The sequence below is a fragment of the Aspergillus fischeri genome, genomic scaffold, assembly GCF_000149645.3.
Source record: "Aspergillus fischeri NRRL 181 1099437636263 genomic scaffold, whole genome shotgun sequence".
NCBI classification, from domain to species: Eukaryota; Fungi; Ascomycota; class Eurotiomycetes; order Eurotiales; family Aspergillaceae; genus Aspergillus; species Aspergillus fischeri.
In genome coordinates, this window is record NW_001509763.1 from 612,008 (window position 1) to 638,676 (window position 26,669).

The 26,669-nt window shown below is 49.5% G+C and overlaps 9 protein-coding genes across 9 annotated transcripts, besides 1 other annotated feature; 6 read left to right on the plus strand and 3 right to left on the minus strand.

The window, feature by feature from the left end:
* Nucleotides 1–891: 891 nt before the first annotated feature.
* On the minus strand, nucleotides 892–4,674 carry NFIA_026550 (putative cellular morphogenesis protein (Rax2); the record flags this gene model as incomplete). The annotated part of the gene is made up of 3 exons (XM_001261477.1): nucleotides 892–1,127; nucleotides 1,188–3,452; nucleotides 3,516–4,674. The coding sequence occupies 3 exons, from the start codon at nucleotides 4,672–4,674 to the stop codon at nucleotides 892–894; spliced, it is 3,660 nt and encodes a 1,219-aa protein (XP_001261478.1).
* A 1,782-nt stretch (nucleotides 4,675–6,456) lies between these two features.
* NFIA_026560 (acyl-CoA desaturase) lies at nucleotides 6,457–7,912 on the minus strand (the record flags this gene model as incomplete). Its single annotated transcript, XM_001261478.1, has 2 exons — nucleotides 6,457–7,553; nucleotides 7,627–7,912. 2 exons carry the CDS (start codon nucleotides 7,910–7,912, stop codon nucleotides 6,457–6,459), a joined length of 1,383 nt encoding a protein of 460 aa, XP_001261479.1.
* Nucleotides 7,913–9,533: 1,621 nt separating this feature from the next.
* NFIA_026570 (FACT complex subunit POB3) lies at nucleotides 9,534–11,887 on the plus strand (the record flags this gene model as incomplete). The annotated part of the gene is made up of 8 exons (XM_001261479.1): nucleotides 9,534–9,544; nucleotides 9,818–10,040; nucleotides 10,115–10,632; nucleotides 10,689–10,928; nucleotides 10,984–11,115; nucleotides 11,172–11,405; nucleotides 11,458–11,530; nucleotides 11,594–11,887. The coding sequence occupies 8 exons, from the start codon at nucleotides 9,534–9,536 to the stop codon at nucleotides 11,885–11,887; spliced, it is 1,725 nt and encodes a 574-aa protein (XP_001261480.1).
* Nucleotides 11,888–12,045: 158 nt separating this feature from the next.
* Nucleotides 12,046–12,068: a microsatellite.
* Nucleotides 12,069–14,275: 2,207 nt separating this feature from the next.
* On the plus strand, nucleotides 14,276–16,000 carry aspB (septin AspB; the record flags this gene model as incomplete). Its single annotated transcript, XM_001261480.1, has 3 exons — nucleotides 14,276–14,753; nucleotides 14,837–15,303; nucleotides 15,365–16,000. The coding sequence occupies 3 exons, from the start codon at nucleotides 14,276–14,278 to the stop codon at nucleotides 15,998–16,000; spliced, it is 1,581 nt and encodes a 526-aa protein (XP_001261481.1).
* A 1,224-nt stretch (nucleotides 16,001–17,224) lies between these two features.
* Nucleotides 17,225–18,417, plus strand: NFIA_026590 (uncharacterized protein; the record flags this gene model as incomplete). Its single annotated transcript, XM_001261481.1, has 3 exons — nucleotides 17,225–17,379; nucleotides 17,564–17,787; nucleotides 17,858–18,417. 3 exons carry the CDS (start codon nucleotides 17,225–17,227, stop codon nucleotides 18,415–18,417), a joined length of 939 nt encoding a protein of 312 aa, XP_001261482.1.
* Nucleotides 18,418–19,329: 912 nt separating this feature from the next.
* NFIA_026600 (putative mitochondrial carrier protein) lies at nucleotides 19,330–20,803 on the plus strand (the record flags this gene model as incomplete). The annotated part of the gene is made up of 3 exons (XM_001261482.1): nucleotides 19,330–19,539; nucleotides 19,673–19,970; nucleotides 20,043–20,803. The coding sequence occupies 3 exons, from the start codon at nucleotides 19,330–19,332 to the stop codon at nucleotides 20,801–20,803; spliced, it is 1,269 nt and encodes a 422-aa protein (XP_001261483.1).
* An 846-nt stretch (nucleotides 20,804–21,649) lies between these two features.
* NFIA_026610 (uncharacterized protein) lies at nucleotides 21,650–22,911 on the plus strand (the record flags this gene model as incomplete). The annotated part of the gene is made up of 3 exons (XM_001261483.1): nucleotides 21,650–21,729; nucleotides 21,785–22,057; nucleotides 22,185–22,911. The coding sequence occupies 3 exons, from the start codon at nucleotides 21,650–21,652 to the stop codon at nucleotides 22,909–22,911; spliced, it is 1,080 nt and encodes a 359-aa protein (XP_001261484.1).
* Nucleotides 22,912–23,543: 632 nt separating this feature from the next.
* NFIA_026620 (thiamine diphosphokinase) lies at nucleotides 23,544–24,541 on the minus strand (the record flags this gene model as incomplete). The annotated part of the gene is made up of 3 exons (XM_001261484.1): nucleotides 23,544–24,188; nucleotides 24,261–24,340; nucleotides 24,418–24,541. The coding sequence occupies 3 exons, from the start codon at nucleotides 24,539–24,541 to the stop codon at nucleotides 23,544–23,546; spliced, it is 849 nt and encodes a 282-aa protein (XP_001261485.1).
* Nucleotides 24,542–25,492: 951 nt separating this feature from the next.
* NFIA_026630 (coiled-coil-helix-coiled-coil-helix domain-containing protein) lies at nucleotides 25,493–26,627 on the plus strand (the record flags this gene model as incomplete). Its single annotated transcript, XM_001261485.1, has 3 exons — nucleotides 25,493–25,688; nucleotides 25,857–26,229; nucleotides 26,306–26,627. 3 exons carry the CDS (start codon nucleotides 25,493–25,495, stop codon nucleotides 26,625–26,627), a joined length of 891 nt encoding a protein of 296 aa, XP_001261486.1.
* Nucleotides 26,628–26,669: the final 42 nt, after the last annotated feature.

Below are 26,669 nucleotides of genomic sequence, written 5' to 3' on the forward strand. Positions count from 1 at the left end.
ATTCAATCAAGACGCAATTAACATTCCAAATGGCATTCTGAACTATATCAGGCATTAGATGTCAACGGGGGAAAGCATGAGATCGAGAAATGGTGCGGTGGTAGCAATATTGGTTCTCTTTGAAGAAGAAAGGAGGCTGAGACTCGAACCACAGGCTTTCCAAAAATGCGTCTGTGGTACCCTTGTGCTAATCTTTGTGTCATCCTCTTCCAAGGGACCGGAAGCCAGACCGCTCGACTGCCGGTGAGTCTAGTATTCAGTATAGGCAGACTTAGATCTGTATCGTTGTATCGAATGCTACTTCTGTTGGTATCTGCCATCTGGACAGTAGAGTCACCAAGATCGTATGTAACGACTGCAATGAATAGTCCCCGTAGATAAAGCTACAAACTGATAGAAGAAATATGGCGCTAAGAAACGAGGAAGAGTTCCGTATCATTCCATTACCGCGATCTCGCGCGGGATGTTCTTATATCCATCTAGTGGAACATGATAAAGCGTGCTGAGGGTGAGGACATGCCAACCCCCGGGCAACGAAGAAGCTAAAGACTAAGGTAGAGCTCAGGATGAAATAGCACCAAATAGCATATTGATCTCAACCGACCTTCCCACCGCCAGCGCAACTGCCTGGACTGACCAATGGCAAGCAAAGGTGATAGAGGGATCGGCAGGAAAAGAAGTCTGATATGAGATCTGACAAGACCTGGCCAGCGGAGAATTAGAAACCGACATTATCAGTAGAAAAACCAAAGACACATTAATTAGGGTATAAAGCAATAGACGCTTCCCACGAACGCCGTTCTGGAGGTACCAGACAGATTCAAGAACATGATGTTTTTGAGTCGTTTTCTGCTCAGTTATGGACAAATATCATAGAGTCCGGATCTCGACTCATAACACTGGTGTACCTGGGTTCGGATGCTTGAGCGTGTTGAACAGGTATTCTGGAGGAACCCGTCGCATGGTCGACGGCCGGTCGGTTCCATATGCTTGGGGGGCGCGCATATAGCCCTGGCGGCGCCGCTGAATCTTATTGAAGATAACTCCGGCGATGACAATTAAGAACACGCAACCAAGAGCGCAGCAGAAAGCTACGAGGACCACTATTCCGTTCGAGTGGTGATGGCCTGTGGCAAGAGTTAGCATATGTGATTAATGCCAAGATAAGCTTCATGTGTACTACTGACCACCACTGGTGTAAGGATTCTTGTTCTCATAGAACAATTGAGACATACTGCCCGACTGGCCATCCCACTTCGAGGACAGGAGAAACGGAGTCAGGTCGGTTCCGTTGAATAGAGCAGCGGATGCATTGCCGAAATCGGGAATTACAAGTTGTCCTGTGATCAGCAGGGTCTGATCATCATTGAGAACAGAAATATCACGATGCTTCTGGGACAGTGGGAGGATCTCAAGGCTGCGTATGGTCGTGCCGTCTCCGAAGATGCTTCCAGCGAAGTGGAGACTAGACCCATCGTAACTTGCGAGGAAAGAAGAGCCATTCTTCGATTCTCCAGCGAGCCAGAATCTTGAAACATCCGTGTTGGCAGGAGTAAAAGCTGTGACAGTTCCAAGAGTGTCGGCCGTAGAGGTCCCGGCCAACGGCTCCCAGCTCTGATCTTTAGGACTGTAGGTCGCAACGACAGTCTGATTTCCCGAAACAGTAAGATTTCCAACGGCAATCAATTGCTTATTGTTGATCCACTTGAGTGCCAAGACGTTACCATATAAAGTCACACCTGGTCGAGTCCACTGTGCCTCCGTTGTATCATAGAAACAGACGGCCGGGCAAGGGAGTGCTCCAGCTGTTTGGAAGCTGCCCCCGAAATAGATTTCGGTGGTTCCGGGGCGGAAGGCTATTGCATTGACGGAGACGTCTTTCCCGGTAAATGGGGGAGGCACATTCTCAACGAACGACTCGTTCTTCAAGTTGTATGCCACGAACCCATTAATCATGGAATTGCCCACGGTTCCGGTGACATTCCCACCTGCAAACAGGGTATCGTCTGAGACGGCCAAGGCCAAAAAGGTGGAATTGCTGTCGAGCCCCGAGGCAATGCCGCGGATGGTATTGTCAGCGCCATTCAGAATAGCGAGATTTTGGACTGAAGAACCATCGCTGGCGATAGTCGTGAAATGACCACCAAGAATAGTAAGGTTGCGGCCAGAATTTGTGTCATAAGTGCCGGTGAATGTCCCAGCACTGGTATCAGTTCCGCCCACCTTTGACAATAAGGGGTCCAGACTCATCCCATCATTATATAGCAGCGCCACAGCGCCTGCCGCTGCAATACCGCCTGAAGCTAGATTGCCTGCGAGAATAGTTGTGTTTTCATATTTGGCGTAAGAGGCTAATTGCCCGGTGTACTCGATTTGGCTGACGTTAAGATTTTGAAGCCAGTTTTTGCGCGAGGGAACCCACACAGCAAACCCAGATACATCGAACGCTGATTCATTGCCAAACGAGAGTATCCGGCTGAAACCACCGCTCACCCCAACCACAGTCTCATTGAGTTCCATGGAGACGTTCAACTGTAAAGGTATTATCCGGTCGACAGGGCCGTTAACACCACCGCCCAGAGCTGACCAGGTTTTAGTATCGAAAGAATAAGCTGCGATGTGTTTGAGGTTCGGGTTGCCGCCATCAGATGTATCGGTAAAGTTTCCTCCCACGTAGAGGAAGTCGTCCAGAACCGCCATCGATGTGACTTCAGAATCCAAACCACCCCCAGCCATTGCAGTCGCATTTCCATCACTGAAAAACATGATATTGTGGATGGAAGAATCTGAGAAATTTCCCCCAGCATAGATTCTATTGTCATGCTTGGCCAAAGCCTTCACAGATGCACCAGAGTCAAGTTGTAGCCCCGCTTTATTCACGGCAGATTGTGTCAGATTCGCGCTTGTATCCTTGGAAGCGGGATCATATTCAAAAAGTCCATTCAAGTCTCCACTTGTCGAATTGCTTGATGCATTCGTGAGCATAAACTCGACCCTCGATGCTACCACCGTGATGTCTCCTTGGCCGGCCACCGGAGTCAGCTTCACCTGCGGACGAAACGAACTACCGCTGGCATCGACATGACCGGTGTAGATGGTATCGTACTTTTCGTAGAGATTGGTTTGGTGGATAACAGTCTGAATAGGCTCGTCGGAATCCGTTGTAACAGTGGCTGTCACGTTGACGACACCGCGTGAGCCACAGGTTCCATCTTGAATGCACCCAGGGGTGTAAAGAAGAATACTATAGTTTCCGGACTGATTGACGTCGGGCTCAAAGACCACAGAAGCGCCGTCCGCAGTAGAATCGGTGACATGAGCCGTTAAGTACTTGGATGAACTCTGCCCGGACTCTGTTGTCGACCAAGAGCCCGTCCGGGTTGCTTTGGAAGGATACTTGATGCTTGCACATGTCGGCTCGTTAAACGCATTCACGGCATAGGCGAAGATGTCTGTCAGATTTGGTTTCAGTAAGGCACGAACCGTTGAAAAACAAATTTATGAAATGATCTCACCTTCCTGAAAGAGCTCAATTCCATTCAATCCGGCACCAGATCCATACCAGTCGGAGATTTCAATTTGAAATCCGCTCATGCCCACGACATTCACAAATTCGAAGTCACGGTATTCCTCGTCTGCGCTGTCGGACAGGGGGCAAGTAGAGTCGCAATGAACGTCGTAGCCAGTATCAGGATCTGTGTATGTGAAATTCATGATGCCATTGTCCGGAAGCCTTCTGAACAGGAAGGTTTTGGTGCCCCTGCCCTCGAAATGGGTATTGTACAGACGGAGTTTAGTAGGTCTGTACTCAAAACCCATATCTGCTCTCCAGAAGCCTGGCGAGGTATCAGCAAGCAACCATGTCTTTCCTTCGCCGTCCTCGCCACTGGTTTGGCAAATAACATTCCTCGGGTCACTGTAGCCTGATCTCGACGAGACTGCATCGGAGGTAATTGTGGCATCCTGGAGGTTGACAATCTGCTCCTTCTTCTTGGACGATGTGGAATTGCCGACGCCATCGAATGATCCAGCGAAAATTAAATGACCATCGTCATTCTTCAGGATGGATTCCACCGGCCCATTGAGCCCATCGAAGGGCAGTGTCTTCCAGCCTTCACCTCCAACCCAAGCGACCGCGTTCGATGTGTTCTCGTATTTGAAGTAACCACCCACGTAGACACTGTTGGTCTCCCGGTCGCACAGCAACGCCGAGACCGACCCTGAGAGACCAGGCAAAGCTGTAACTTCGTTCGAGTCAGGCTTGTATAGCGCCGCACCCTTGGTTTCAACGCCGCCTAGCTTAGTGAAGTTCCCTCCGACAAAGATACCTTCGTAGGTTCCATCCTTTCGCGTGAATGCGCACATTGCACGAATCTGGGCATTGGAGGACGAAAGCGCTGTAAGCCCGCCATTTGGAAGTGGTGTCAGAATCGATTGTCCGGCATCGTGGACCGAAGCTGTCTTCGATTGTTCGGTATACGAATAAATTGACACAGCATCGAAATCTCCCGTAAAAGCGACTCGGCCTAAAGGCGACAGATCCAACTGAGGTTCCGAAACCGAAGTAAATGATAGTCCCACAGTAGGAACTGCTTGCAAAACTGTCAAGAAGTTCAATAGGAGGGCGTACGAAAAACCAGCCGTCGCAGGCCCAGACAGTGAGGCAGCCCTCATTGTTTAGGGGCGCGACGACAGGCGAGAGAGACAATGATCGCCCCGAATTTTGTTGCAGAAATCCTGACCCAAGGTGTATGTAAGAAAAGAAAGCTGGCTAGGTTGAATGAAGATGAGTTTCTATATAATGAGCTCAAATTCCTCCATCCAAAGTCATGCAAGAGGCTGGCAAAGGAGAGACTCGGAAAAGAGTGTGGAAGTGAGGAACACGAATAATGTGCTAAAGGGGGATAGAAAAAACAATGATAGGTAATGAACGAATAGAACTCGGCGTTCTCAAGAAGGGAAAAAACTCAATGCATGAATAAAAACAGGCAGGATAAGAAAGTTAACGAATGACTGATTGAAGTGGATGATGCGAAGGAAATATTATGACATGGCAGGGCTCGTTTGCTCGAAGACTTGAAGTCTTGCGGTGGTGTTCCCGTTACCTTAGTTTTCAGGTGCCTAAGGTACTTGCAATTGATTATTACACCCCTTACTCGAAAAAGTCTAGGTCGACTTACTATGGGCCGTCTTGGTAGTCGTACGGTTGTACCTCATTTAAGCGGCCCACTTCGAAACACAGTTAAGTTAGGTTGAGGTGGTCCGGTATGTAAAACACGTCTCGACTGTTTACCAGCCACGGCCGTATATCTAAGGTACCTAAGGAGTCTAGGACTCTAGGTACGAAGTGAGTGCCTGTAGGTACCGAGACACCTTAGTTTCTTCGTGGTCCAGTAGGTACTGTACCGTACTCAATACACAGAATCGCGATGGACGGGAGCCATGTAATAAGGAGGCAGGACGGATGAATCCCTCGGTTTTGGGACAGACGGGGCTGTACAAATACTACTCCGTACCTCAGTGTATTTGGCTTAAGAAAGTTGATGCTCGGTCTGCTTAATGCTCGAAGTAAGGCGGGACAATAATAACCGTGAGATTAAGATTAAATTGTGTAGTGCCTGAGGCTGGCTACCTCTCATTTACTGGTGTATATCGAGTTTGGGAACTGGTAAGTCCTTGTTAATGGACAAACCTCGACGCTAAATGCTATTCATAGTATCATTGGCTTCATATTAGTATCAAGTGGCCAGACCACTGAATATAGACGATGACGTATCAGGGATCTGCTAAATACTACTTATGCCACTCTTTTAACTGTTCATGTAGGATTCTAGAGGTATAAGTTGATAATAATAATAATGACATTATTGTCAAAGGGTTCACTCGTCATTCCTAGCAGTATCGAACTCCTTCAATTAAGCACATAGCACGGTGCACGGAGCATCATTGTCGTTTGAGTTTCATGTTATGAAACAATGGGCGATCAATATGACGATGATCCTGTGATGGTTTGTCATCGCCTTTTTTTGCATCCGGGCTGTGTCAAAACCTTGCTATGTAATAGTACACTGTGCTAGAAAATAGTACCATGGTAGTTTCTGGAATCATTATCCATGATCACTTATCTGGTCGTTGCCAATCAAGGACGTAAGATGAGCCAGACCGTTGTGCATAGGTACTGCGGATGTGTACTGAAGTAAACACAAAATTACCTATGCATATGCTACCTAGCTACCTCAAACTTCAAACCAAGGTAGTCACACGACTTCTACCAAGCTGTCGTGGTACAAGCGGGTGTGACCTTTCATAGAGAGTGGGTGAATCATTGCTGAGTATGGATAGGTTCATGAGCGAGAGTATGCTATCTACAACTCTAAAGATCAATCTTGTCCTTCTGCAGCCGCCGGTCTACCCAGAGTTATGAACCACTGTCGATTTAAATTGACTGCGCCGCTTTCACCTGGGGTTTCCAGCATGATCAACCTGCGGCTGCTCCGAGTCAATTCCCAGGGGTCGTTTACCCTCAGATGTGACGCACTTCCACTGCTCCACTTCACATCCGCCGCGGAGGATTCCAACGCGCATCGTTGATAGCAGATTATGGGCGGCATTGGAGTGCTGATAGACCCCTCCGTTAAACATAGCAGTGGCGTCCTTTCCGATGGCCGATGAGATGAATGACTTGCCTCCTGGATGCTCCTTGATGAAGTCGGAGACATCATGAATGACGCCACCAATGGCCACAAGGGCCTTGTTAGTCGACCTCGACTTAGTAGCAAACTCGTCCCAATCTATCACAGGGAGTTGTTCGAGGGAGATGCCCCAGTCTAATGTCGCGCGTTTCTGGTCCACCTTCTTCTGCAGCTGCTGCAGTCGTCCTTTTTCAATCTCATTGTAGCGAAATTGCTTGAGATCGTAGGCGAGCCCAAGCTGTTTCCAGATCCAGATCATCCACTTGGTCGGGTCGTACTGCCACCATTGAATTGCATTGCGGTAGTCGGAAGGAAATTCATGGTGAAAATTATGATACCCTTCACCTAATGTCACCAGGGCTGTGATGACATGATCCCGCGGGGAATTACGGTCATCGAACGGCTGCTCACCCAGCCAATGAGCCAGTGAATTGACACAGAAGGTGGCTTGTTGGATAAAGAAAACGCGCAGAATCCCAGCATATATTAACCCACCCTGCCAATCACCCCATCCCAAGCCACACAACAGAGTCGGAAGGATTAAGCTCATGAACAGGGCGGATTTGATATAGTGCTTATGCTGCCAGACCACCACAGGATCCGCGTCGAGATCTGTGACATCGGTGCGGCCAATTTTCTTGTAGTTTTGCTTCATAACGAGCCATCCGATGTGCGAATATAACAGCCCTTTCCGGACTGAGTATGGGTCCTTCTCTGTATCCGTGTAGCGATGGTGAGCACGGTGGCCACGCGCCCACCAGCGTATCGAGCCCTGGCCAGCAGCGACGCCGACGGCGGCCAAGTAAAGCTTTAAGGGGAGGGTGGCTTTATACGAACAATGCGCCCAGCATCGGTGATACCCTGCTAAAGTCAGCGATCTCATCATTGACACGGAAGGGAGAGGCGGATAAAACGTGGGAAGGAAGGCGTTTACCAGCAGTAATGCCCAGGCCTGCATTAAAGTAGTATACGAGCGCAAAGAGGGCTGTGCGTGGATGTAGAGGGGTCCAGTAGGCCCCAATACAACCAAGAAGAGGGACGAAAAGAATGAAGAAGCAGTTCAACCAATTGATATGTTGATGCCAGTTTGACCATGTCACAGGCTGCTCAGTGATATGCGATGCCCTGGCGGTGGTACTCTTACTCTTCGGCATGGGAGCGTGGTCAGTGGTGCCATCATCGGGCTTGGCCTCAGGGCCCTGGACGTCATCAGAGATCATTGTGTTCGTCGTAGAGTTATCAATCCATCTATTTGTTCGAAAAAGAATGTCAGGGGAAAGAAGAAATCTTAAGGGTGATTAGAGAATAAGTAATGACCGGTGAGGTCTAGGTGATCAATACGACTAATGACTCGTTGGGAAGCTGAACAAAGAGGCTGCTAGATCTTGAATTTGGACACGCCATGGTTTTGCATTTCAGCAAATAGTAATCGACGGAATATCGACGTTGTTCATTTTCAACCCTGATATTAGTGTCGATGTTGTTGGGGTAATCTGTTGAGGGTGGGTGGGAACCGCGCAACAATCATGAGACTGACCTGACCTCAGCAGATCATGACTCGAAGATTTCAGGGATTATAATCATTTCCGGCAGCAAGTCGAATGTAGTACTAAGCATGATTCGCAGAAACCCGGCTATATGAACTTTTCTGCCCATGTGGAACTCGGAGAGTTGTGGAGAGAATGGAGGTAGGCTGCTATTTCAATTTGACCATGGTCTGCGAGCTAGAGACATGGCTCCCCATGCAACGAGAGCCGTCCTGTGATAACTCTATTGGGGGCTACGTGGAAAGTTGATATAATTTTGTGAGGGAGAACTTCTTGGAGTGGTGTGTGATGGTTGAGAATTGCGACTCATCCAAAGCCTGCCGTGTATGATAGCTTTCGGCCAGTGCAATTATCATCATCATCCTGACCTGGTCCAGTTATAGCCCCTGCCTGGAGTTACCCCTCTACTAGGAACTCCCGTCCGGCATGTAGTTTAGATTCACGGGTATCAGAAGGTCCGAGTGTTCTGTTGCAAACAAGCGGAAGCTTTGCCATATGAGCCATATGATGGATCTGTTGGAAGGTCTGCTGGTTCGGTAGTTCTTCAGCTCTAAGATGGGACCAATGTTTAGTCAGGATCCCCGGCTGCTTGATAACAGCATTCGCTGTACTGAGGGCTTAGATAGTAGCATGTCAAAGGGATCCCCTGCTTAGAGTAAAACTGAACAATTGCACCGGGCGTAGAAATCGAAGACGCCACGGTCCATATCTCGATTGAGAGAGCTGACAGACACAGGAGGACAGTCGCGTTTCCTCGGTTCTTCTCATCAGTGGCGTTGAACGCGGTTTACTCGTTTCCTAGTTGTGATAGCTGTAGTCCGGGAGTTTCTGTAGCAGTAGCTCGGCTAGTTGCCAGCCATAACATGATGAACGTGACAATGTGCTGAGGGATGACGCTTCTATCTGATCAGCGCGCTGGCCAAGATTCATTTCGAAGAGCGGTGCACCAAGGACTCGCCGCAGCTTGAGCGGACATCTCCCCGTCATGTACCCAGAAGTTGCTGCATGCCGCTTGATGGCCATAGCTTCATATTTGTTTAGAACGGTCAAATCATATGAGTTCCAGTTTCTCGTTCCACAGTGCTGTATTCAGCTATAATATTGTACCCCAGCAGTCTTATGGTTATCCTATGTCGTTGGATGACTATTCTGTTAAAGAAGTGAATGATTTGAGCGTACGGAGTATCATGTCATGGATGGAACATTTCTGGGAAAGCGGGGGTACCTGTGGCTGAGCATTTATTGAGGGCCTGAGGCAGCGAGTTTGTAGTGCAAGAAGTGGCGCCAACTCTAAATGAGAACCGCGTGAGTTGCCAACTGCCGCGCGCAACGCGAAAGTCCAAACTCCAAAAAAGGCACGCCACAGAGTGAATCCCAGCAGCTGATAGCTATTTGACCTCAGACTACACTTTCATCACCAGATACAGTATCGCGATTTTACTCTCTCTTTGCTGTTGACGCCGAAATCAGGAATTGTGAATTTACATTCAAGGGCGAATTGCTCTAAAACCCTCCACAATGTGAGCTACCTTTGTCGCACTCGCTCTCATTGACTCGTTATACTCATCTCATTCATAGGGAGGCTTTTGACAACGTCTACCTCGACCTCTCAAAGCAGCCCGGAAAATGCAAGCTCGCTGAGAGTGGTTTGGGATGGCGCCCTTCTGGCGGAGGTGATACGTTCACACTTGATAGCAACAATATCGGAGCAGCTCAATGGAGCCGGGCAGCGAAGGGATATGAGCTGAAAATTCTATCGCGCTCATCGGGTGTTATTCAATTAGACGGATTTGACCAAGAGGTATGACACATGGCGAAAAGCAAGCTAAAGGTAGATCTGGAGACAGTTTTATTGATTTTGCGGATTTTAAATAGGACTTCGAACGCTTGAGCAAGGCGTTCAAGATTTGGTACGGCATCAATGTTGAGAACCGCGAGCATGCACTACGAGGGTGGAATTGGGGTAAAGCGGAATTCACAAAGGCAGAACTCGCTTTCAACGTTCAGAATCGACCTGCATTTGAAATCCCGTATTCGGAAATCTCGAACACAAACCTGGCGGGAAAGAATGAGGTCGCAGTCGAGTTTGCTCTTACATCAGACGGCGACGCCAATGTCCAACCTTCTGGAAGCACAAAGAACCGGGGTCGGAAAGCTGCCGCGGGTCCGGATGAGTTAGTCGAGATGCGTTTCTACATCCCGGGAACGGCAGTCAAGACAGAGAAGGGCATTAAGACAGAAAACGATGAGGAGAACGGAGAAGAAGAGGAAGAAGGCGAGGAACAGAATGCGGCCAATCTCTTCTATGAGACCCTTATGGAGAAGGCAGAGATTGGCGATGTCGCCGGTGACACCTTTGCTACCTTCCTTGATGTCCTTCATCTTACACCTAGGTACGTCTCTTTGTTGAACGCGCTTTTTCGCCGTTGCGTGCTAAGGAACTCTGCAGAGGTCGCTTTGATATCGACATGTACGAGTCGTCGTTCCGACTTCGCGGCAAAACATACGACTATAAGATTCAATACGCCTCTATCAAGAAATTCTTCCTGCTTCCTAAGAACGACGAGATGCACACACTCATTGTATTAGGTCTTGACCCTCCTCTACGGCAAGGTCAGACTCGGTATCCTTTCCTGGTTATGCAGTTGAAGCTGGATGAAGAAATCAGCCTGGAGCTCAACATGACAGAGTCAGTTCTCCCGAAATGTCGTTTTGATGTCGAACTTGGAACTAATTCTCTGTAGAGAACTGTTGGAATCCCGCTACAAGGATAAGCTGGAACCTCGTTACGAAGAGCCGATTCATCAAGTCGTCACCAAGATCTTCCGTGGCCTATCTGGCAAGAAAGTCATCATGCCATCAAAGGACTTTGTCAGGTCAGTCATACTTATCCTTGCCAGTTTGCCTGACCCGTGCTGACTACGTGCAATAGCCACCACGGACACAGCGGAGTCAAATGCTCGATCAAAGCCAACGAAGGTCTTTTGTACTTCCTGGACAAGAGCTTGATTTTCGTGCCCAAGCCCGCTACTTACGTGCAGATTGAGAATATTGCTGTTATCACCATGTCTCGTGTTGGTGGCGCCGTGTCCGCAAGTAGAACATTCGATATTACGGTTACATTGAAGGCTGGAATGGGTGAACACCAGTTTAGTAACATCAACCGGTATGCCATTTCCAGAACTACATGCGACTAGTGTCACTAACACCTACCACAGTGAGGAACAACAACCACTTGAGGAATTCTTCAAGGCCAAGAACATTCGGTTCAAGAACGAGATGTCAGATGATGTATGTCTACTCGGACAACAACCCACAACTTTCTGGTCATTAGATGCTAATATATTGCAACAGACCTCGGCACTTATTGCCGCTGCCCTTGACAACGATGACATGATGTCTAGTGATGAGGATGGCGGGCGGGCCGATCGCGGCTCAGCAGATGAGGATGAAGAATCTGTTGACGAAGACTTTCAGGCAGAGTCTGAATCAGATGTTGCCGAAGAATTTGATTCTGAGCACGAAAGCAGCGGCAGCGCAAGTGACGCAGAGATGGATGACGCTTCGGACGCCGGCGACGATGAGGAAGATGTGGACATGTCAGAGGAAGAGGAACGACCCAAGAAAAAGAGCAAGATTGGGAAGTAGTTCGGTTTGTTGTGGACGAAATCGACATACTTATGCCCCTGGTTGTATAGTGAATACAGTTGGAAGCGAACTCTCTTTCCCTTCACAGAAAGGCAAACTGTCATGGTAATCTACGTTGAATTTTAATGAAGTACGACTCTCGATTCTAAGCCAATATCTAGATAGATAGATAGATAGATAGTCTACTCTTTGATTGCAAATACAGAGATCTCTTAGTGAAGGCTCCGGTCACTATTACGTGAGCTTACTTTGAGTTCTGATGTGTCGCATAAGCAATCGTCTATCGCGTCAGCTCTCCGTCTGTGGCACGACTATTGGAATTAACCCGGCACAAAGACCCTTATCCCAAGCAGGATTCGGTCTATCAGTTCGGATAGAGGTAGACTCATTAGTCGGGTACCTAATGTTGGGAGAATTGTCATGAATATGCATTAATGCGCGTCCATGTCAGTCACAATTCATCGGCATCATTGGTCTACCATGAACAATGCAGTTATGAATCCAACGTAGATCTCGGCAAAGCTACAGTAGAAGCAGCGGTCAGCTCTTTGGTCTTGTGGTTGTTCGAAGCGCTACTTATTCTTTGCATACAGGGCTTTTATCCTCGATCAAGCACTACCTAGTAAATCTGCCCTTCAAGGCTATTGCATCCAACCTGACTCGTATCGTTCAATCATACTATCATGTTCCGTCCAATATCAAATGATCTCAGTGCGGTCTGCACTACATTGTAATATTGCTGATATGTTGCCTCAACGGTCTGTGCTGCCAACGGAATAGGTCTGTATGCCTTGAATAACGCGAAATATGACACGAACATATATTTATGATGGCATCATATCGGTAGATCCTTGTCTTCGATGACACTATCGCGGTCTCAGAGTATCCCCGAATCTGGCAAAACAATTGCGCAAAGGACACGGAGGACATAGCAATCAAAATATGAATCTTGACTGCCCAGGTTTCAACTTTACCTGCCTCAGGCCGCTCATCAAGTTAATGATTGGTCGGTGGCTAAATTTCCGTTCGAAAATCGACGGGAAGTTCCACGGGAGGCTGTTTTTACCCCTGATTGAACAGGTAACCGCGGTACCATCAGTACCTGAGGTATTACATGTAGGTCAAGAAGCTGGACAGTGATAGCTTGCTATATCATACATATGCTTGATATGGATGAGCTGATTGGATGTTGTCAAAATTGGTGGGAAATTTTTGATATCAGTAAATCTTTTGCACTAAGCTAATCATAAGAAGCCACTCTTATTGATGGTCAGAGCACTCTGTTCACGGTACAATAAGGTTCTGAAAGCTGTAGGATCAAAGCTCGAGGTTTCAAATATTCTGGAGCAACATAGAATCAAGTCCGCACTCGATGCCATATACCCCGTACAGACGTGTCTTCTATGTAGAATCGCGCTGTCCGTCCTTGGGCAAGTTCACTGTCTTTTTGAAGTCCTAAATCTTGTCTCAGTTGTCAGGACACGTTCAATGTCCTCGGGTACAATAATCAAAGCAAGGATATCTCCAGCCTTTAGAGAGGTAAGCTGTGTAGAAGAGGATAAAGTGATAAGTCTCTTTGCTCGAATTGCGAATAATTTATGAGTAAAGTGACTAGATAGATCAATGCTGTTTTGTTTCTCAGGACGAGTATGGGCTTGAGGCTAAGATTTTGCTTGATTGAGCGAAGTGCCCCTTTCTTTGGCGGATTGGCAGTATCTAGTCTAGTTAGTAGTATGGCTTGCTCCAGTGACCACCTTTCTTCGACCTCCACCCCATCACTCTCCGCAGGCCCAGCTTCCCCTGGTTCTTCATATTATTGTTGCTTCACTTCTCTCGTTCAAACGACCCCTTCCTTTTATTTGTACTCAATAATTTTCCCTTCATAGTACTTTATTTTCCTACAATAGTTATTGTGTCTACCTTTTTTCACACCGCCGTTGAGCTTGCTTGGGATTATTTACCGTGGTCTCGGTCATCCTCTGCTCGTGGTTGACTGATTTCACCCTTTACCAGTGAAACGGTGGTAAGTTCAGACAGCACTTCCGGGCTGCGACTCCTCCCTAGTTCTGCAAAAACCTTTGAGACCAAGGCATCGATTTATCTATTACCTTTACTGCCTTCTGTGCCCCTCCTTCCCCTAGCTGCGTGCAGTAGGAACCTCTGTTTGCTAATTCAGAAGGCGCTATTCAGGGGAACTTCCTTCTTGACGCTCGCTACCTTGATTGCATCCCACGCTCGCTTCTAGAATCAACGGATAATTTTTACAATGGGTAAGCCCGCTTTCGATATTCTTTTGCATCGAGCTACGTTCTTGTGTCAATCTGTCCGCCAACTACCCGTCAATTCTCACTTGTCATCCTCCTGAGTTCTACGTGCTACAATACAACGATGTCGGTGGCCTCGGAGAATCCCACTGTGGAGGAGCATCTGCCATTGGAATCTTCGAGCCCGACCCTCAGTTCGCTGCAACAGAAGCCGGGACCGAAGACCCTTTCACTATCCTCTCTCCTGCCAGGGACCTATCCGTCTCGAAGTGAAAGCCGAATCCCATATAACTTTGCTGACTCTTCTTCCGATGATGTAGCTTCACCATCCTCTCCTGCCAATGGCACTCCCGCGTCTGTCAAGGAATCACCTGCACCTAGCAGCCCAGGATCTCCTTACGTTGAGCGTAGCAACCCCATGGGTGCCGGCAACGCTCAGACAGTCAGCTCCAAGGATCCAAAAGCTGCGGCTCAAGCTGCCACGGACATGAAGAACGTCGTTCGCCGCAAACTGACTGGCTACGTTGGTTTCGCCAATTTGCCCAACCAATGGCACCGCAAGAGTGTGCGCAAAGGATTCAACTTCAACGTAATGGTTGTTGGTAAGTTTCCTCCGAATCGTGTTCGGAAGCGAAGCCAATTCCGAAGAAAAAGGCGCCCATCACGTCCTGACTTCATATGATAGGTGAATCGGGTCTTGGAAAGTCGACTCTCGTCAACACTTTGTTCAACACCTCCCTCTACCCCCCCAAGGAGCGTACCGGCCCGAGCCACGACATCATCCCCAAGACAGTCTCTATCCAGTCCATCAGCGCAGATATCGAGGAAAATGGCGTCCGTCTTCGCTTGACTGTGGTCGACACTCCGGGCTTTGGTGATTTTGTCAATAACGATGACTCGTGGCGCCCTATCGTCGAAAACATCGAGCAGAGATACGATGCCTACTTGGAGGCGGAGAACAAGGTTAACCGCACAAACATTGTCGATAACCGTATTCACGCCTGTGTCTATTTCATCCAGCCCACCGGCCACTCGCTGAAGCCCCTCGACATTGAGGTCATGCGTAGACTGCACACCAAGGTCAACCTCATTCCTGTCATTGCCAAGGCCGACACATTGACCGACGAGGAGATTTCCCTCTTCAAGCAGAGAGTTAGTAGTACACGCTTTTCATCGATCATGAGTCAGTAACTAATCCTATCACCCCAATTAGATTCTCGCGGATATCCAGCACCATTCGATTCAGATCTTCGAGGGACCCCGCTACGAGCTTGACGACGAGGAGACCATTGCCGAGAACCAAGAGATTATGTCCAAAGTTCCTTTCGCCGTTGTTGGTGCCAACACCGAGGTCACCACAGCTGATGGCCGTAAGGTGCGCGGTCGTAGCTATCCTTGGGGTGTCATTGAGGTCGACAACGAGGAACACTGCGACTTTGTCAAACTGCGCCAGATGCTGATCCGTACTCACATGGAAGAGCTCAAGGAGCACACCAACAACTGGCTTTACGAGAACTACCGGTCCGACAAGCTTACCCAAATGGGTGTCGCCCAGGACCCAAGCGTATTCAAGGAGGTCAACCCGGCAGTCAAGCAGGAGGAGGAGCGTGCTTTGCACGAGCAAAAACTCGCCAAGATGGAGGCAGAGATGAAGATGGTCTTCCAGCAGAAGGTTGCAGAGAAAGAAAGCAAGCTGAAACAGAGCGAGGACGAATTATACGCGCGACATCGCGAGATGAAGGACCAATTGGAACGCCAACGCCAGGAGCTGGAAGAGAAGAAGGCCCGGCTCGAGAGTGGAAGGCCAATCGAAGAGAAGGGAAAGAGGAAGGGCTTTTCTCTCCGTTAAGGTTTTGCTATCCAGTGACTGGAACTCTGATGCTTCTCTTCAAAGAGCGCTACCTTGGAACACCAAAGGTATGCAACGCTGTCGGAGACCTTCCGGTGTCTCTACGTTTGATCCTGCACGACTGTTGATTGACTGAGCGCTCATTTCGACTTCCTCCATTCTGGTGTGTTTATTTGTTTCACCACGCTCCTTGAAACTCTTCTTCCTCGTATCTGCTTCTTCCGGTAACGACTCTACCATTTAATTGCGCGGACTAAGAAAAAGAACTAGTCGCCCTCTCTTTTCCTTTTCCAGCAAGAATCGTTTCGACATCAAGTGAGATTTGACTGGGAGGTGAGTTGGAACAGGCGAACCGCGAGCGGACGAGTAATAAGTCTGCGCGTTGTTCCTTTGCTTCACTTACAGGGTTATGAATGAGCAGGGGCTGTGGCCCGCTCAGGTCGAAATCAGCTGTCTTACGCCCAATTTCCACTTCGCGTCATGTACTTTTCGCCTACGTTATACCTGGTGTCTGCCTGTTTCCTATTCCCCAATGTGGCCAATCACTCGTGATATTCTATTCTCTTGCCCTCTTCTGCCCTTTTCGTTACACATTTTAGTGAAATACCTCACCCTCGACCATCCTTCTCGATGTCCTACTTCCTTTAAAGTCTGCTCTGTTCTAGTTGTCAATTTTAAGTTGTTGTCAAAAGTAATCTCGGTTCTCTCGCTAGATTTCTTGCGCCGTATGTGTTGTGGATATGATGTAGTGGAGGACAGAGAAGCGACCAACAAGTAAGGAAAATCAAGGATATGAAAAGCAAAGGAGAACTTAACGGGCGGCGATGATCACAGTTGTGTGCTCGCACGGTCGTTCAAAAACTTGTATAGCAGAGGTTGAGGTCTGCATTGAGAATGGCCAGCAGTTGCATCATCCCGAGGTAGCTCTCGACGTCACGTAATGACGAGGCAGAGTAGAGCCGCGCAGAGCTTCCGGCCCGTTCTCCAGCTAAACCACTAAACGCACACCCCAAGTCGCAACGTCTCCCCACCCAGCCTCCCCTCACAGTTTGTCGAAGGATTATTGAGCCAGCCAGCCTCAATTAACTGAATTTTGCCCTAGTACCGAAAAAAAAGTGTCTCTGCTATTTCATTGTCACTCCTCTTCACAGTATCTTTCCGTCCTTCCTGCTTCCTCCGCCATACGCGCAACACTTGAGACAACAGCTATCCACACAAGCACTCATGGCTCCTCCACCTCCCTCAAACTTGCCACTTCCTGAGAGGCTAAAGGCTCTCGTTCAAACATTACAGTATGTGGACTGCATCGCAAATTGGTCTCATAATTTGGTTACTGACGAAGATGGCGGTGAACACTATAGATTTGCTTGGTTTATTGGGTAGGTCACCGTTCATATTGCAAGAACAGCGCTCGATCCGCCCCGTCAGTGACTCGAATCATGAATGTATTGCATTCTCGGTTTGCTCGGCGCCGTCAACGCACATAAACCCTGCGATTTTACCACCAGGGCCCCTTCGAAGAATGCAGGAGCATTAGCTGGCAGGTTCACTGACCATCTACAGGCACGTGACGCTTCTCATCTCGGTTTTCCGTTATCTGTTGTCCTATGTCACCTTCAACTACTACTCCTCTGCTGCACAGGTGACTTATCGCCTGGCGTTTATTGCGGCTGCCGGAACATACGGAATTGTTGTGTACAAGGCACACATCGCCAGAGGCCGTCTCCAGGGCAGCGTTCCCAGTATCGCGCTGAAGCTCGCTGGAGACGAAAATGTCCAGTACCTTGGTGAGTGGTTCCTTGGCGGTCATTGCTACGATGACTTCTCGGGCAGCCTTGGCTTACGAAGTTACGTCAGGAATGGCTTTGGTGTGGCTCTACTCTCGCCAGATCCCTCTGGCTCTTCTTCCCTTCAGCGTGTACTCCGTTTTCCACGTTGCCACCTATACACGTGCCCACTTGATTCCTACTTTGCAGCCTCCTAGCCAGGGTACGACTGGTGTGGCCTCCCCGTCCTCCCCTGGCTCTCCCAAGCCTGCTGCGAAGCAGTCTCCTTTGGCAGATACCATTGGAAGATTTGTCAAACAATATTACGATACCAGCATGGATCTTGTTGCCGGCCTCGAGATGGCGCTCCTCTTCCGATTGGTGGTCTCCCTACTCACCTTCTCCAAGGGCAGCATTGTTCTCTTTATCCTCTACCTGGCTTTCTTCCGCGCCAGATATTCCCAGAGCTCTTTTGTCCAGCAGGCTGTCCGTCATTTCACCGCCAGAGTCGATGCCTCGGTCTCTCACCAGAGCACTCCTCCCGCAGTTCGTCAGGGTTGGGAACAGTTTAAGAGCGTTGTGCGCCAGGGATACGAGACCACGGATCTGAGCCGCTACACCTCCGGCGCTGCTGCCAAGAAGCCTCAGTAGTCCAAATTCTCGAAAATGCTGGCAATGTCTGTAATGAAGAGCGGTCCCACGGAATTCCTGTCAAGGTTCTCCTTCCTGGCAGTACCTTGGGGGCGCTTGCAGATATCCGTTGCGTTCGCTGATAATTTTTTACGAATATAAAAACCAATGGTCTGACGATGATCAGGCCTGGCCCATGGTTTGAAGATAGGAGCTGGTGGTGAAATTATGCGAGAGAATGGCTGAAGCGTGCATGGGGGAGAGGGCATACGACATAGTCTCCTTTTGCTCTTATGTTTCTTGCAGAGATACTGCAACTCTTGGATGTGCGAGATGCAATGAGATCTTCAACGCATCCTATATCCTCATTCACCGTGCGATTATATTGTTGATTGTCGTTGGTCCTCTATTAGCCATTTGCACTGTCTTGGTTGTATCGTTTTTAAATAAGCATATCATGTCTGCCAACCGGCTTTCGAACGTTCAATAGTGATATTAAGTTTCTTGATGTTCTTGCCGAATATGTGCAATCCCGACTAGTTGTCTTCCTCAGTAGGAAATCTCCTGGGTTTGACCGGGAATGGTGCCTGAGGCTGTCAGAGGGCTCGGGCGGCGGAGGAAGCGGAAAACCCGTCCAAAATTTTGGGAACTTTTTGCGGTGTTTGCAAGAGGCCGATAGGAAGAAACAACCACCCTTCTCTTCTTGTTCGGCATATCGAGAGGTGCGATGTCACCGATCCTCGCCTCTTCATTCCCTTCAGACCTTGTATAATATTGAACTGTATTCTTTTGCGCTTGCTTGACTCTCACTTTCGCTCGCATCTCCCCGTCATCTTCGCTCGAGGTGGCGTGCTGTCTTAAATCTACGCCGCCGCATCTCAACCCCCGTGGTCTGGCCCGCACCACGATCTGGTGGGTTGCGGTGTCCTTGCAATGAGCTTGACCTCGCGTCTCTTAGGCCTGTTTTCGACGACAGAGACATCTACACCTGATTCGCCTACATCGTCATCATTCTTGCTGAACACGAAGAGCGGCGGCAACAATGCTTCTCAGAATGCTAGTCCGATGAAGAGGGAAAACGGTGCCGTACGACAAGATGCTTTGATGGATGAAGAGGAGGAGCCCCGGCCTCCATATCTACATGTACGTCAATATAGTCGCAATCACCTGGCCCGTGATGAATTGGGTAGTCTGCGTTATCGCACCAGAGTGGAAGACCCTTGCGACGGGCCGTTTTATCTTTATGTGCTGATGAATGGATTTTCTTTGAATACAGGCAATGCTTGCCGGAGGTACCGGAGGCACTTGCGGCGATATGCTTATGCATTCGCTAGATACGGTCAAGACCCGGCAACAAGGCGACCCTAATTTTCCTCCGAAGTACACCTCCATGACCTCATCGTATGCGACAATCTACCGACAAGAAGGATTCTTCCGCGGTCTTTATGGTGGTGTCACCCCCGCCCTCCTTGGTTCTTTCCCGGGAACTGTCATTTTCTTTGGGACATATGAATTCACCAAGCGATGGATGTTGGATGCGGGGATCAACGCGAATGTGGCATATCTGTCTGGAGGTATGTGGGAGATGATCCGCTGGGAGAGTTGGGCGTGCAATCAATATTGACATCTTTCTCTTTACCTACTAGGGTTCATTGCGGACTTGGCCGCTTCTGTTGTATATGTTCCCTCGGAGGTATTGAAGACACGGCTGCAACTCCAGGGGCGCTATAACAACCCTTACTTCAATTCTGGATATAATTACCGCTCGACCTCAGACGCGCTGCGAACCATCATTCGACAAGAAGGGTTTTCTGCGCTCTTCCATGGGTACAAGGCTACCATTTTCCGTGATCTACCTTTCTCTGCTCTTCAGTTTGCCTTCTACGAACAGGAACACCGCCTCGCCAAAGAATGGGTAGGGTCTCGAGATATCGGTCTGGGGCTAGAGATCTTGACTGCTGCCACGGCTGGTGGCATGGCGGGCGTGATTACTTGCCCAATGGATGTCGTAAAAACTAGAATTCAGACACAGCAGAACCCAGATGCTGTCAATCCTTCTTCCGCGTCGTCGAAGGGCCCCGCTGAGCACGCTTCTACCAAGGAGACTCCTCGGCAGCATACTTCAAGCCAAACCACTTCGAGCCTCCGGACTCACTCCCGGCCGATCTCAACCGGAGGAGCTTCTACTTCGGTACGGCCCCCTGGAACGCCTCGCCTGGACACCTCGTCATTCTTCACTGGCTTGAAGATGATCTACCAGACTGAAGGATTTTCTGGGTGGTTTCGCGGGGTTGGCCCACGTGGCGTTTGGACCAGCATACAAAGCGGAACCATGCTGGTCATGTACCAGTATCTGCTGAAGCAGCTCGAGGCATGGCAAACTACTGGGGAGACGGGTCCTCTTTAGTCGAGCCCCTTATCTTCAACCAAATAGAATGGGGACCCTCCTTGTAGATATATTCGCATCTCACTCGGAACATGCTTGTGTGCCTTGGCAGGCTATGTTTTGCAGGGCGTTCTGGCGGGGTTGTGGCATGTTCATCTTCTCTCCCTTCTGCATCGGACCAACCTCTCCGCTATTGCGCATCATGACAAGATGACACAAATCATCGCTGTCATTGTTGATATGTATATGTACCATTTCTGGAGAGGTCTTGGTACGGCATTTTGTTTGTTTCTTTCCTCTCCCGCATAGACTCTTAGACGATGCCTAATTATGCGATGTGTACCATAGATCAATCTCTCTTTCTCTTTGGGTATCGAAACAAGATAAAGAACCCCAACAGAAATAGAATGAATGAACCATGTTCTCGAAAATAGGTGGACGAGAAGAAAAGGACAAAGAAACGTAAGAAGAGGATTCAATGTTGATCGCTCCCGGGCCAATGACGGCGAGGCTTGCCGAACCGCGCGAAGCAACGGCGATGGGGCGACCACAACAACCGGCCAAATGTAAACAAAGCGCTCCAGCCCCACGAGTCGCCCCCTCAGGCAGTCAAGCCTTCTGTTGTCTCCGGCGGTGATGCAACCATCTCTGTCTCTCTCCATCCCCGTCTACCTTGGTTATTTATTGAATTGGATCCCTCGATTTCCCCTAGTTTCACTTCTGTTTACCTTGTTTGCTCTGTGCACTCGGTATCGGTCTCGATAAGCGCTTCCAGTATATATAAACAACCCATCCCTTACTCTGTGTTCTGTGCCCGTCGCATGGTCCCCACACTCTTGGTCTACCCGTCTACCCGCGCGTATCACCATGTCAAACGGATTGAATTGGCTGAAGAAGCTACGCAGAGCCGAGGTCAACGACCTCGCGCATGCTGCTGGACTTGAAGAGTATGCTCCCGGAATGACAGAATAATGAAATAGGGCGCTTCTAATCTGTGCGCAGCTATGCGGATTACAGCAACAAGGACGCGCTGGCCGTCGCGCTCCACAAGTACCTTCAAGACAACCAAACTATCCTGATCAATGTCCCCGAGTTGAAGGAATACTGGACGCGCGCGTCTTCGACATCGCCCGCGCGCACTTCTCCGGTCAAGAAGGCTGTCGGGGTCGACGTCACGCCTGCCCCGAAGAAAGCTGCGCCTGCCGTACGGAAAGCCACGCCTGGAACAACGCGTCGCAGGCAAACACAGCCAAAGAAGGATGAGGTTGAAGTGACGTAGGTCTCTACCGTCTTGTGTTCTTTCTAGCTCCTTGTCTGTCGCGTTGTCGCGTGGCCGGCTTTCGCGATAGCTTGGATATGCGCGTGCACCTTTAGCGACAGTTTTATTGACTTTGTCACGTAGGGACGACTCGGAGGCATCGGAGGCCTCGACACCGAACCAGGCTACCAGTGTTGTAACAAAGACTCCTGCGCGCTCGCAAATCACTGCCGAGCCTCCACTATCGCCTGCTTTGGTCACAGATGTGATTGATCGGCAGACCGCCGAATGGCGCGAGCGCATCAACGACGCGTGGGGCCGTTCTGGCGTACAGGAATCTTCCAACTGGGTGCGCTCGAAAATGAGCAGCGTAAGAGCTGTGGAGACCATCGTGATGGCCGTTGAAGGCGCTTTTCTTATGAAAGACCTCATCCCCATCCGTTATCTGACCACTATCCCTGCTGTGCCGGCGATTAATAGCCCTGAGTTCGCGCTTAGGGTACCCGATCTCTTCATGCTTGTGGATGGGGCCTTTTGGGCCCCGTTCTCCCTGTGGCTGCTTACGAGCTACCTCCTACCCTTGCTCTTTGCTTACTTTTTCAACATCAGCTTGCAGGCAAGCGGCAGTCCTGTGCCTGAGACGCGCAAGGGCCACAAGACTCGTCCTGAGTTCGATCCGCTCAGTTTCAATATCACCAAAGCCGTCATCGCGTACGTGGTTTATGCGCATCATTTCAACTTCATGGGTCTATACAGCAACTTCTCCATCGAGAGGGTGAATGTATCGGTCCCCTTCCACTGGCCAGGCATGCTTACCACTGCTGCAATTGGGACTGTTGGCACTCTCTACGAGGCTATTCTGCGCAAGTAGATATAGATATATATGTGCTTCAATGTGTGCTTGTCATTGTCTTGCGGCGGGGTCCGCTCTGGGTTGCGTTGGATGATGCGTTCTTGCGCGGTTGACGCAAATTTGTCGGGCTCATGCGAAGCAATATAATAAGCAAATCAGCGGTAAGAGAAAGCGTGGAAGGGCGAAGAGGGTCAGACAGTTGAACAAGGAGACTTCTCGCTCACTCAGGTGTCAGGATGAGTTGAAGCTCATTTCTTTGATATCTTCTTCTCGGGGTTTAATAAGGCGTGATGTCTGTCTGGGTCTTGCTTGCTACAGTTTTTGGTTCTTTTTGTACTCGCTCAGAGGGAGGCGCCTTGGTTGTATCTGTGGATTGTCGTTTTCTTGTCACTATACTCAGTATATTCGATCCACTTGGTTGGTTTTGGTGTTCACGGAATCAATTGATTCATATATTATTTTACGGGCTTCCAGACGTATGGAAATCTCGCGGCTCTTGTCTATAGATCCGGGATAAGCGACGTCTTCGGATCAGACTTCTATATACTTTATCTTGGGTGTATATACATGTGTCAACCACCGTCCCAGCGTGAGTCTATTTGAACAGACAGAAAAAAAGAAAACAAAGCAACTTCGGAACTGAGACTCTATCACCGCATCCTCTTAAATCTTTGCGCCAGCTCCAGCGTAACTAGAACAGGGACCCCCGTCTCCACAGTCACCTCATCGGCTCGAATATGATTACTGGTACTAAGTTGGCCTCCAATCTCAGTCAACCAGTCCTCCACATCCCACTCGAATCCGCGTGTCGTGATCCTCGCCGGTCCAGATAGAGGAATTATCCCGACATTCTCCTCCAGCAGATAATATTCATCCTCGCCGTGCTCAGGACACACACCTGGCCTTTTCGTTCTCGGCGTGCGAATAGTGTGCCTTCCTGACTGTAGAATAAACGTGATACTCTCCTCGGAGATCAGGTACAGATCCCCCGCCGCCGGCTCACCAGCTACTTCCCGCGTCATCATATACAGATGATGGATCTGCGAGAACGCCTGGTCAACCCTCCCGCCCAGGCCGCCCATGATGAGAATCTCCAGCCGCGCAGACGGCGACTGCGTTGAAATCTCGCGCTTGGTGATGATCTCAGCTGCGTGCGCGCGGAGGTACTTGAGACACTTGGTGAAATCCGTCGAGTATTGGTCCGGATCCTCAATGACGGAGACGCCTAGCCCCTCATAGTGCGAGCGCACGGAGGGGCGGATGGAGTCCAGATCGCCGATTATGAGATTCGGTAGCTGGGTCCCTGTTTGTTAGTTCTGGGTGATGCTGGATGCTGTCTTGTGTAGAGCAGAGCAGTGTTAATTTACCTCTTGGGATTCCCTCCCCTGCTTGTGCATCATGTCGTAGAAGCGGTTTGCGCCGCCGTCGGCGCAGATGGTGAAGCATGCTTGGAACGGGTTAGCTAGTTCGGCTCTGAGTATTGCAGGATATTGTATGGAGGAGTTGCACTATGCGGGCACATACCATGTTTCTTCAGGACTGCAAAAGCTCTTTCGTTGATTGGCTGGTTGAGGACGAGCAGCGCAAATGGAGCAATAGGTTGGCTGGAGTCGCAGAAGAATTGAGTTGGGTCCCACTCCGTTGACATTATCGCTTGATGGGTTGTATTTCCAGGATTTTTTGGTCGGCCTGAGAGGAATTGAGCTCAATCTGTGTCTGGTTGCACTGGTGGGCGGGCTGAAAGCGCGATACGATGATGTTCTTACTGCAGTGATGTCACGCACTGGCATTCATAAGTATCTCAGTGTTTCAGTATCTCTGGCTAGACAGGCTATCGCTTTCCCAACTTGACACTTATAAGTGCTGAATTGTCTTTGAAGTTGGGGAGCGATAGTGTTGAAGAACGATGCTCTACCGCAGTTGGAAAAGTCTACTTCGTACCTCTACTGAAAATCTGTATGGAGGGGCTTGACCTGGATGTAGTAGATTTCAGAAGGGACTGGGTGATGGTTGATCTGGCAAATAGAATTGCCGTTCATTCGAGGAAATCTAGCGATGAAGCCTTGACCTTGATGGTTTCTGTTCTCATCTACTACTGCACGAGATTGTCATGTTAATCTTCAATCTTGATGTTCTCATTCACGTCATATATATATACATCGTTATGGCATCCCGACTTTCAGTAGCACTAGAGGGGTAAACATCTCTCATTTAGCCCAAAGATTTAATCTACATAACAGCCTCATAAGTATGACGCCAGTCTTCAAGGCCATGATTTTGAAGACCGAATTAATCAGCGCAGCTCTTATAATGGTAAGCACTTGTAAAACAGAAGACGATGGAAGAGGATATGGACGTCATCTGATTGGCCAGATGGTAACGTGACCACCCACCTTACTCTCAAAGGGGGAATTCATGAGCCTCAGGCCGGCAGGACATCACCAATTCGTTCACATCCTCTTTCTCTCTCCGCTTCGCACCGGTTTGGCGGGCCATATCCCCCTCAATTAGATTTCGCATACCGATTGAATGTCTGCATAGCCGGCTTCCTATTTACTCTTTATATTTCCGCCTCCTTTTCTCACATCCCTTCCACATCATGTTCCGTCCCGCGACCAGAGTTCTCCGCGCGCCGGGTGTCGCAGTCCGTGGCCCTGCAAGCAGACGATTGATAAGCACCGCTCCTCCAGACGCCAAGTCGAGGAGTTGGAAGAGTACCATTGTCCGTCTGGGGTTGGCCGCTGGAGCTGTATACTACTATAACACGAGCAGTGTCTTTGCCGAACAGCCGTCATGTATGTGCGAAATCCCGGTTTTGGCCGTCACCTTTGATTCGGTCATGGTTTTTTTCCCTTCCTACACAATTGGAACCATACGTCTGAACGAGCAAGATTCGGATAATAGCAAGCTGCTTTACATGTAAAAGATGAATTTATACTAATTGAACTTGGTCAATGATACAGTATCCCTCCTCTCCAAGCAGAGCACACCGGATTCTTCCGATGAAACCAAGCTCCCAACCATCGACTCCATTAAGCCCAGAATCCGCGAAGAAAGACAAGCAGAATTGAAGGCCGTCTCGCAACCGGATGCGCAGCCCACACAGCACGAGGCCCTACCCGCCTCAGAAGCCGCTCTGAAGTCGCCCCAAGAACTTGAAGACGAAGCCGGCCAGGAAGCCGCCTTCAACCCCGAGACTGGCGAGATCAACTGGGACTGCCCATGCCTGGGCGGCATGGCCCATGGCCCTTGTGGCGAGGAGTTCAAGGCTGCGTTCAGCTGCTTTGTGTACTCCACGGAAGAACCCAAGGGCATGGACTGCATTGACAAGTTCAAGTTCGTTCAACCCTGACCTTTCTGAAATATCGCTCGGGATGCAGTCATGTGCTAACCAATACTTTTTACGTGACAGGGGCATGCAAGAGTGCTTTCGGAGGTACCCCGACGTCTACGGTGCCGAGCTCGAAGATGACGACGAGGCCGACGCCGCAGCTGCCACCGCAGCTGGCGTCTCAGAACCCAGCGAGCAGCCCGCTTCCCCCGCCGCTGAGATCGATGCCTCCTCTGACTCTGAAGAAAAGCGGGCTCGCGCAAAAGACGTTCACGCCCAGGTGAAGTCGGAGGTTGCCGAGAAGGCCGAGCAGGCTGAGAGCGAAGACCTCATTCCCAAGGCCTGGCACGATACCGAAGGCAAGAACGACACTGTCACCAAGGCCCAGCAGACGGAGAAATGAGCAGTCCCATTTTGATAGATTAATACATGTGACGAGCGGAAC